This window comes from Xenia sp. Carnegie-2017, unplaced genomic scaffold, assembly GCF_021976095.1.
Source record: "Xenia sp. Carnegie-2017 unplaced genomic scaffold, XeniaSp_v1 HiC_scaffold_23, whole genome shotgun sequence".
NCBI classification, from domain to species: Eukaryota; Metazoa; Cnidaria; class Anthozoa; order Malacalcyonacea; family Xeniidae; genus Xenia; species Xenia sp. Carnegie-2017.
The window spans coordinates 5856940-5868388 of NW_025813486.1; the positions used below are offsets into that span (position 1 = coordinate 5856940).

An 11449-nucleotide genomic window follows, 5' to 3' on the forward strand; every position below is an offset into this window, starting at 1 on the left:
GTCGTCTACATAAAAGAAAACCCAGTGTTCTTTTTTTGACCTACATTCGTACCATGGTTTTCTGTTTTGTTTTTTTTTCGTTTTAAAAAACGTTTGGTGTTTCCTTCATGAAGTTTGTTTACATACATTTATTTGTAATATTACGCCTGATGAATGCTGGTCCATTACATAAAAATAATGGGTGCTTACAAGGGGGTAAACCACCTCTCAATATTTCCATAGACTTGAAAAATATCAGTTATATAAAACTGTGTGTAATATATGTATATGAAATTTTGGAGGTGCAAGATTTTGCTCTCCCGATTAAATCCGTTAGGCGCGCTACTATACTTTAATGAGCAAAACGAGATAAAAGATATAGTTTTTTAAAGCTACTAACCGAAACGTTTCAGTTTACTTGTGTTATTTCTTTTGAGCACTAGCTGTAATTTTTTTTTTATTTAATGACGGAATAGAAATACACATGCAGATTGTGTGGATGAAATTTTTTAATATATTTTTCTTAGAAACCACAACTGGTGATGATTTTATTGCCGAAGATGTTGTAGTTTCTCCTGGTGTTGAAAAGACAAAACAAGGTATGTCTTTCAATTCTATTTTATTTTATATATATTACAAAACCTAATCATATTTTTTTCGTATTGTATGACAAATCAAGTCATTTGATTGGTATATATGTGTTTTTATGAAGATTTATTTTTAATAATCTGGGGCTGGTTTTTCAAAAGCTGGTTAAACATGCCTAATCCAAGGTTAATTTTTAACTCTGGGTTAGTTTGCATTGCTCGAAAGTAGGTTATCTTAAACCTTCGGTTGAAACAAGGGTTAACTTTAACCCTCCTTGCTAGGTGGGTTAAATTACTTAACCCTAGGTTGACATAATATTTTCGTAATTAAAACAACTCGTGACAGAATTTGCTCTTAATTTCCCATGTAAATTATCCTCGTTGCAAAAGACGATATTGTGTACGTAGATAAAATACTAAAGTTTTTTACGACAGTGATTTAGAGGCAAGAAATAAAATTCGGCAGAAACGAAATAAATTGTATAACAAATCTAATTCTTCAAGCTTTATTTAGATACGCAGCAAAGCTGTGCAATTCATCTACAACAAGTCGTAATTGCTTTGAGGTTCTTTGCTTCGGACAGTTTCGTATAAACGTATAAGATGTACAAGATAATCGAATTGTTGATAAATCTGCAACGGTGCTAACACTACAACTGCATTGAATAGACCTAGGAATCACTTTAAAACTGGCCACCATCAACTGATGAAAAACTACGTAATCGATAAAATCAAAACAACTTTTTTGCTTGCTGGCTTTGCTATTGATTGTGTTGATTGAACTCACACAGTTAATTGACCTTATTTGGATTCGCTTGCTTTTTAACCCAAGGTTAGTTAACCCAGCGCTTAACCTTGCTTTGAACAACGCAATTTTAACCCAGGGTTAGCCAACTTTAGGTCAACGAACTGAACCTAGTTTATTTGTTATCTCTCGGACTCCGAACGATCGTTTATTACGTATGTTCTATACTGTATCAAAGACTTCAATTTTGCTTTTGCTAACTGTTGTAAAAGTTTTATTAAATATTTATTATATCTTCTATATACTAACCTAAGGAGGTTTTACACAACACTGCTGGGGTTCAATGCAAAGGCTCCTTAAATAAAGGGCATACTTATTTACATTTACGTATATTTAAATTTCGTAATGAATTCTGTTCCTTCACCCTAACAACAAAAAAAAAACCTAAACATATGTGTAGCTAAATTTAATATAATTGTCCTTAACTAACTCAAGGTAATAGAATGACTTTAATAAATGTTAGTTGATTCGTTCTGTTTTATTTTATTTTAATCATAAGTTAATCGATCTGGTGCTCTTCTTCTTCGTAATTGCGACGACTGCTGTTCAACACTCTCATCTTATGAATTTGTTCCTCTCACTTCTTCCGTTGACGTAGATATCTCTATCTTTGCGTCTTCTGTGGGACGTATTGTAGTGTCTTGAACTTCTATTGGAGGGGCAGAAGTTGTCGCACCGTCTTGAAATCCTAAGTCTCCTTGAGGTGCTAAGTATTTTGTTGCTACGGTATCCTCTCTTCCATCAGCGTGTCGAATGTGAGCATATTGAGGGTTTGCTTGTATTAGATGTACTTCGTCCACTAATGGTTCAAACTTTGAATTTCGCGCTTGACGTTTTAATAGAACCTTTCCTGGTGTAGCTAACCATGAAGGGACAGACACCCCGCTCGTTGACTTACGTTGAAAAGAAAATAATCGTTCATGAGGAGTAGCGTTTGTAGCCGTACATAAAAAGGACCTAATCGAATGGAGTGCATCCAGCATCACCTCTTGCCAGTGGTTAATGGGTAGATTTTTCGATCGTAAAGCGAGGCAAACTGTTTTCCACAACGTTCCATTGAATTTTTCTACTTAGCCATTTCCTGCAGGATTATAACTTGTTGTTCTACTACTTGAAATACCCTTCTGTAAGAGAAAACTCTTTAGTTCAGCACTCATAAATCCTGACCCTCGATCAGAATGAATGTACGTAGGCATACCAAAAACCGAGAATAATTCTGATAGACAAGCAACAATAGTCCGAGCGCTAACATCTTCACATGGGAACGCAAATGGGAATCTAGAATACTCATCTATGATAGTCAATATATATCGTTTCTTGTCCGTACTAGGCAGCGGACCTTTAAAATCTAGGTTCAGTCTTTCAAACGGCTGTGTTGCTTTTATCAGATGTGACTGTGCAGGTCGATAGTATTGGGGTTTACATTCTCGGCAGTCTCTACATGATTCGGTCATGCGCTTAATTTCTTCTATCGAAAATGGTAAATTTCGGCTTTTTACAAAATGACTCATGCGAGATACTCCAGGATGACACAGTGCTTTATGAAGTTCGAAAAGTTTATCCAGTGTAAGCGACATAACCTTCACTCTCGATAAGGTATCCGCTGGTATATTTTCTTCTCCTGTTCTATATACTATGTCAAAATCATACATAGAAAGTTCCAATCTCCACCGCATTATTTTATCGTTCTTAATCTTACCATGACGTTTCAAATTGAACATATAAGCTACTGACCTCTGATCCGTTACTAGTTTGAAATGTTTACCTGTTAGATAATGTTTCCACCTACGAACGGCCTCCACGATAGCAGCTGCTTCCTTTTCTACTGACGAGTGTTTTAGTTCTGAACCATTTAGTGCTCTTGAGAAGAATGCTACTGGTCGTCCTTGTTGATTTAATGTCGCTGAAAGTGCAAATTCTGATGCATCGGTCTCTATTTGGAAAGGATAAGATTCATCAATTGATCCTACTACAGCATTCTCAATATCATTTTTCAGTAAATCAAACGCTTGCAACGCATCATTTGATAATGGAAAAGCTAAATTGTGAGACAAAGGTCTAATTTTAGTTGAAAAATCTTTAATCCATTGGGAGTAATATGAAAACAAACCGATGACACGCCTTTGAGCTTTTGCATCACGTGGGGCTGGCAGCTCCCGCAAAGGTTTTAGCCTCTCCGGATCTGGCTTAATCTCTTCTTGAGATACAACACTTCCGAGTATACTAATTGAAGTTACCGAAAAAACGCACTTGCTTTCATTAAATGTTAGGTTACGCTTCCTCGCTGCTTTCATAAAAAGTTCCAAATTTTTATCATGGTGCTCCTGATTGTAACCGCATATAGTAATATTGTCTAAATACGCGAAAGTATATTGGGCAACTGCGTTTACTGTATCATCTATTCTTGGCATTGGATAAGCGTCCAACTGAGTAAACTTATTAATTGTTTCAGAGTAATCGATTACTAGTCTTTTCTTTTGTCTTTCGTTCTTGGTTACAACGACTTGGGCTCTCCAGGGAGAGTCACTTTCTTCAATAATCCCTTCTTCAAGCAATTTCGACACTTCCGTTGCGATGAACGCTCTCTCTTCGGCACTGTATCTTCGTGATTTTGCAGCTACTGGTCTACAATCTTCAGACAAAAATTGGAACAACGGCGGTGGCCCTATATTTATAGTTGATAAACCACATATCGTTAAAGAGGGCGATTTTCCGCCATACTCAATAATTGTGCTTTCATGTTTTTCCTGCCAATTTTGTCCTAATATCACGTTCGTACATAAATTTGTTAAGACAAACAGTTTTACTTTCGCATACTCTCGCTCTTTAAGTATAATATCGGCAAGACAATAGCCTTGAATTTTAGAAGAAAACGAGGATGCAGCCATTGTTACTTTCTCTTGAGTTGTATAAACGTTCAATCCCAGATTACTTGCAACTTTAGGATGTATAAAATTATGTGTACTTCCCGAATCAATTAGAGCTTCGCAAGATTTTCCATTAATCAAGACATCAATACAGGCTTTCTTTAGTGACTTTGCTACTGTATGTTTAGTTGATGCTAATGCTATATACGAAGCCTGAGGAGCGACCGATTTACATACTCTTTGGAAATGTCCTTTCTTTTTACATTTATAACAATAGGCGTCTTTAGCCGGGCATGCGGAACGATGGTGTGGTCGATTACCGCAGAAGAAACATTTCGCTGATCTAGAAGAGGCGGCAACGTACCTTTCTATGCCGTTGTTCTCTTGATGTCCGTCAGATTGATCAGTTTTATCTTGGTTTTCGAATGCCCGTTGATTAATAAACGAATTCTCCCCGTCCTTGTTTGATAGAGCAGCAGCTGTTATTGGAATTCCGTCTGCATAAGTTTCAGAAGTTCTCTGTGATGTATCTAAGGCTCGGGCTTGATCAAAAGCTGTCTGAAGGTCTAATGTTTTATTCTCAAGAAGACGTTGGCGGATGTTAGTTGAAAGAAGACCTGCTATCAACGCGTCTCGTACAGCTTCGTCTCGATATTGATTTGATGTCACGCTACGAAAATTACAATCTTTGCTTAGCGATTTTAGATCTTGCAAATACTCATCCAGGCTCTCGCCAGATTGTTGTTTACGAGTAGCTAACTTATGTCGCGAAAATATCTCATTAGGAACCTTAACATAGAGATTTTTTAACAATTCTATAGCTTCCTCGTAGGTTGTCGCTTCACAGAAAAGTTGATAAACGTCGGCAGAAACATAATTGACTAGAACCTTTAATTTGTTCACTTCTTCGTTAGGTATAGCAGCTACAAAGTTTTGGAAAGTAGCAAACCAGTGCAACCACGATCTAGCAGCGTCTTGAGCGTTAGGATTGGTGTCAAAACGTTGTGGTCTTAAAACTTTCTCCATCACCGCATAAGATGCGGAAGACACTTGATAGGATTAACTAGTGAGAGCACCAAGATTCTGAGTGTTGTGTAAATTGTTGTAAAAGTTTTATTAAATATTTATTATATCTTCTATATACTAACCTAAGGAGGTTTTACACAACACTGCTGGGGTTCAATGCAAAGGCTCCTTAAATAAAGGTCATACTTACTTACATTTACGTATATTTAAATTTCGTAATGAATTCTGCTCACTAACGGCAAATAATTTCGATGAACTGTGTACTAGACGCATAACTTGCACAACTTGATAAGTCTTTGTTTATCTCAATAAATATTGCGTACCAGCAAAGTTGCGCAACTCTTTTTATAAAGTGCTCAAATTGACTACATTTCATAAGTTTCATTAAAGAAAAAGGATTACAATAAATAGACTAAAACCTTTTAAAATAAATCTTCATATAATGTACACCATAGAGATCAGACTCTGCATTTTAGAATTGTTCAGGTTAGACAATCTGTTTTAAAGTGCTTTAATCTGTTTTAACCATGGCAGTAAAATTTTGTCACTTAACAATTTGTACTTGAAGCACATTATCAGTCAGTTAAAATTAAAATGAGACATGAGGTGATAATGACATCATGCAATTTATTTTTTTAAAGTAACGTTTATTTGTATTCTGCTTGTTTAATCATAAAAACTTCTCAACAAACTATCCTTTGGATATACTGTCAATACTTCACGTTTGCACCACCATGCATACATTACCTAGCTAATGATATTGAAAATTATGCAAAGAACGGCCACCATCAAATCGACTTGCTCGATATACTTTAATAAATAAGAATTCCTGTTCATTGTAAGTAAAATACCTCAAAATCATATGGAAAATGAGCCAATTTGACGATGTGAATTCTCAAAGTTCCACAATAAAAAGAAGGCTATATAAAATTTTCCTTATGACAAATGCAGCATTAAATTGCACATTTATTGAACGAACTTCTAAATTCCAAATTTACAGAAAATTACAAGTTTTTTTGAGCTCTCTCCTTGCTAAGTATACTGGAGATTACATCTTCAGTGTAACATCATTCAAATGTTCACAAAAGGTAATTTTCTAGCTTAGAATTGCATTTTGAAGGTTGCCTATAGAGTAAAAGTTGCTGTAACAGTTTTTTCTACTAAAAAATTTCCCAAAATAGATAAGCAAAAAGCGTTACTAATCGCAAAACATAAAAACAGCGACTTTATTCATTGATTTCAATAAATTACTCCAATGATCTCAAAATAGATAAATGTAAATATTTGAACTATATTAGAAGAGCAAGCGAGTCCAAAAATCACATTTATGATCTGAAGTGCGTCTTAATTCGTGATTGGTTAACTGAGTTCATAACCTCAATTAAAAAGTGCACGTGAATCAGTTCAAGGCACTTAAGACTTAAGTCAAAAGATTGAGCAAGAATAACCCCGCTGATGAATTATCGCTTACGAAACTCAATGGCTGTATCATGTTTTCTCAGATATTATAGCACGGACCACTGTATAGAGGACCGAAACTATAACTTTTAGCGGGGTGGTGGAAAAAGTGTTTAATAACGCTGCTGCTGAAATATTGCTTACAAAATTCAATGACTGTATCATGTTCTCTTAGATATTGTATCAATGACCTCTATATAGAGGACGTAAATATAACGTTTTGTGGGGTGAAGGAAGGGATGTTTAATAACGCTGCTGATTAAATATCGATTACAGAAATCAACGGCTGTATCATGTTTTCTCAAATATTGTAGCGTGGACTTCTATATGGAGAACGAAAACTATAAATCTTAGTGGGGTGGGGGAGGGGGTGTTTACTAAGGCTGCTGATGAAATGACACTTACAGAACTCAATGACCATATCATGTTTTCTCAGGTATTGTATCACGGACCACTGTATAAAGGACCAAAACTATAACTTTTAGTGGGGTGGGTGAGGGGGTGTTTCTTAAGGCTGCTGCTGAAAATAGTTTATGCGTATATCTTTTCTTTCTCAAGATATTGAAGCTTTTATTATGTTCGATTCATCTAACTTGTGATGTCACATTGCATAATGAGAACTAGAATTATTCGGTACATTTGCTAATACTTTACTTGAACTTTGCCGAGTTTCTTTCTTTGTGATGTGTCAATAACATAAAATACTGCCTACTATTATCAACGTTACGTTGTCAGAAAAATGAAGTGTATTTAAAACATGGCAGCGACTCATTTTGCATGCAATATGATGTCACAAGTTAGATAAATTGGTAATAGCAAGAACTTCACTTCAGTATTTTTTGAATGAAAGTATCATACATAAAAGGTTTTAGAAAGCATTCATTTCAAAAGTTCTGGTCAATGTAAATATAATTTAACTAGCAAAGTTTTCGTTTCATTGGCACTTTAATGGTGTTCAAACAAGGTTTGAGAGAATAATTGTTTAGTTTTAGTTGCTCATCGAATTTCAATGTTCATATTTGGCATTAAACATAAGATAGTCTATATAAATAATGAGTGTCGAGAATGAAATGAAAAATTAAATGAAGCTATTTTGTTATTTTCTACTATAAAAATTTTTAGACTCTAAAAAATATGCTCTATAAATTTAAATTTAATATTTTCGAAAAACGTAAGGTTATTTCTTAAAAAAAATATATGAAATTACTGCAGAAAAAAGTTTTTGTGATAAATTGTATGGTATAAGCTAACCTCAAATGTTGCCAGATTTGATTGTACAATTAAAGAACTTATGATTTGTCTAATGGTTGTTGATAAGTTTTTTCAAAAATGCGCTGTAGCTAATAATATCCTTTCCTGATTGGGAAAGTTTAAGCTATTTTTACCTATTAATTTCGTTTCTTTCACCCTTGAATATAATATTTTATCTAATTTTCTTAGAATTGGTGTTGCAAGAGTTGAAATACATTAATGAATCAACGAAACATAGAGAATTGTTTTCAAAATTGATTGAATATGGACGCAATTCCAGTGATGAGGTTAAAGTGGTGGGCAATGTACGAGTAATTTTCTCAGAAGAGTTTTGCATTGGCAAAGGAAGTGATGGAACACGTGTTTATCTTGGACTGGGTAAGGATGGTTACGGTAAAGCAGTGAAACAAATACGTCGAGATAGCTACATTCAGCGTGCGCTGCACGAAAAGAAAATTTTGAATGAATTCAACGCAAGAAGGTCGAAATATGTTGTGAATTATTCTTTCCTAGAAGAAGAGACTGGAACAGAATATGTATATTTGATATTAGACTTATGTGAAAAATCATTGGAGAGTTTTGTCAAGTCTTCTACTTTACATGATCTTCAAAAAGCTCTTCCCAAAATTCTCAGACAAATTTTGCAAGGATTAGCTGATCTTCATAGCGGCCCAAATCCTATTCTTCATCGGGACTTAAAGCCCGCCAATGTTCTCCGAGACACGCAAGACAACTTTCTTATAGCTGACTTCGGCATTAGTCGAATATTGGAAAAGGATTCTACGACACATAATAGCAATCCTAACATGGGAACTGAGTATTGGATTGCTCCTGAATCATATTGTGAAGATGAAGATAAAGTTAATACGGGACGGTACAAGAAAACGTCTGATGTAATGGTAAGTGCAGGAATATAACCATTTGCAAGTCATGCATATATACAATCAATTTTGTGACTTTACATTGTTAATCTTTTTAGAATGCAGGAATGGTAGCTTATTATATTGCAACAAAAGGTAAACACCCGTTTGGAACTAAACCGTATAGACTGATGAACATGCTGAATGGAAAACCTGTTGGCTTGGAGGAAATCAAGGATGAAACATTGAAAGACCTTCTATCGTGGATGTTAAACCGAGAACCCAAAGACAGGCCATCGGCTAACGTGGCGTTAAAACACCCATTTCTTATGTCAGATGACGAGAAATTTGACTTATTATGTAAAGTTGGAAATCTTCAGCAGATTAAGACAAATGATCCCTTGTGTAGTGTCGTTCAACAATTGAATAGCGAATCCTCAGATTGGAGAAGCGAAATGGATAGTGATGTTTATGATTATTTGGTGAATAAAAGAACCTATAACTCTTCATGGACAGAATGTTTAAGTCTTATTCGAAATATTGACCAGCATTGGAACGATCGACCACGACCTCTACCACAACCAGAACCATTTTATAAGATTTGCGATTACAGGGCGTATTTTCTCCGAACAGTTCCTAATCTCCCTGTTCGGGTACATGCTGCTGTCAGGTCAAATGAAGAATTGAAGAACGAGCCAGAACTCAAGAACTTTTTTCCTTTTGATGAATGCAAACTACATCAAAAAAAAATTTAGATACAACAGAACCTGTTGGGAGTAAAAAAGTAGCAATTAAGAAATCATTGATACTGTTAAGATCTTATTTTATAGATTTAAAGAAAAACAGTTTTCACGACGTATTTAGATGATATTTCACCCCGTTTCTTGTGAATGTATAGCCTGTGGTATTCATTTATACAATGTATATATTTAATTTTTACTGTAAACTGTTTTGGAAAAAGACTGAAGGTGAACATGACATTAAAAGTTAACTTTTATGCTTGGCTGCACTGATAAAATTTGCTCTACTTTCATCCAACATAATAAACTCGTATACGATAAATAATTGTTTTTCTGAAATTATTATAATTACTAAAAGTCTGGCCTTGGTGTTTTGGGCTCTTGGGAATTCCTTATTGTATAAATCTGACCATTTGAAGTTGTGCATAATTCCATAAATAGAATCTTTTGTGTTTTAATATCTCACATTAATTACGTAGCTGTCAATATAAAATAATTGAATTAAATAACATTTTCATGAAATTGAGTGAGTGACAGCATTTCGTCAAATGTTTTGTGTATGGACTCAATATTATTTGAATTAGTTTTATATAAAAATATTCATAGTTGACATTATTTTCTGATATTTTGCTTATTTCATGCGCTGTAACCCTGACACTTATTTCGTGCCTAAATCCATGCAACTAAAATGCAAGTGCTATGTATTTAGGATTTCTTAAATAAGTATTGAATATACACCTAAATACACGTAAGGTTAACTACGGCGCTCTCTATTGCCTATATTCTAAAAACTCTCTCACAGTCACATTTACTGAGTAAAGTTTCAAATTAATCTTATAATTGCTAGAAGACCTTGTATTTACTCCACAGATAGAAAATAGTGCAAAGTTATGTTGATTTTATCATCTCAGATCCCATATCATCTGGTAGGTATCCGCACAATAATGTCACATGAAAGCACTCAGTAATAGTTGTGCGACAGTTTTAGTTTAAAGTTTTGTAAATCATTTATATAAATTTTGAGCTTTTGGCCTTTTTTATTTTATTGAATTAACATCGCAAAGAGCATACTATAAAAACAAAAGAACGTAAATAACTTCCAAATGACAAAGAGCAATGCTAAAGCCTTTAAAATATAAAAATTTTCATCTCATAGGCACTTTAAACGTCATAAGTAGTTGTACATTTCCAAGTATAACATCGGGTTGGATTGTAAGGGATATTCTATACCACTTAGTAAATATGCATGCTTTATAATTTATGAAGCGGTAGATAAAGCTGATAAACCACCTGCTGAAATTCACTATCCCTCAGCTACAGGACCACCTTTCACTTGAGGGAAACGAATGTAAATTATAATCCCATTCCCCCCCAAAATTGGATGGAAGTGTCAATAACCATAATTGAACATTTTTTGAAAGCCAAAATTTAAATTAATCAAATAGAAGCATTCGTATGTACTATTATTTGAAGCATTCGTATGTACTTTTATATGTCATAAAAAATGGCTATTCTTTTCTACACATAAACTACGTAAAAAGAAATAAATCATCTTCTATACTTTAAAAACTTCTTCCGAGTGAATGAATTTCAAAAAAATTCGTTTTCAGACTGGACCACATACATTTGCCAATAAAATTATAACTGAGAACATAATTATTTTAAATATATGTATAGCCATAAATGCCTTTCCTATTACAATGTACAAGTTGAGATGTTTACGTCAGAAATTTTTTAAAAAGTTCAACCATAATATTGGCATTTTTGACACAAAAACAGTGTATTAGCAATCGAGCCCAAAGACTAAATTGTACCGCTCCTAAAAGATGTGTGTACCATTTTTGGTAAGTTAGAGCAGTTGAGAATAAATTAAACA

At 34.3% G+C, this 11449-nt stretch overlaps 1 protein-coding gene across 1 annotated transcript in view; it reads left to right on the forward strand.

Annotated features, from left to right (window-relative positions):
• LOC124448484 overlaps nt 1–9827 on the forward strand; it is a 78731-nt gene extending 68904 nt beyond the window's left edge. Inside the window, exons 6-7 of the mRNA XM_046999500.1 lie at nt 8163–8872; nt 8953–9827. Coding sequence (XP_046855456.1) covers nt 8163–8872; nt 8953–9588 — 1346 coding nt within the window. The 3' untranslated portion in view covers nt 9589–9827. The remainder of the gene's footprint in view (nt 1–8162; nt 8873–8952) is intronic.
• Nucleotides 9828–11449: the final 1622 nt, after the last annotated feature.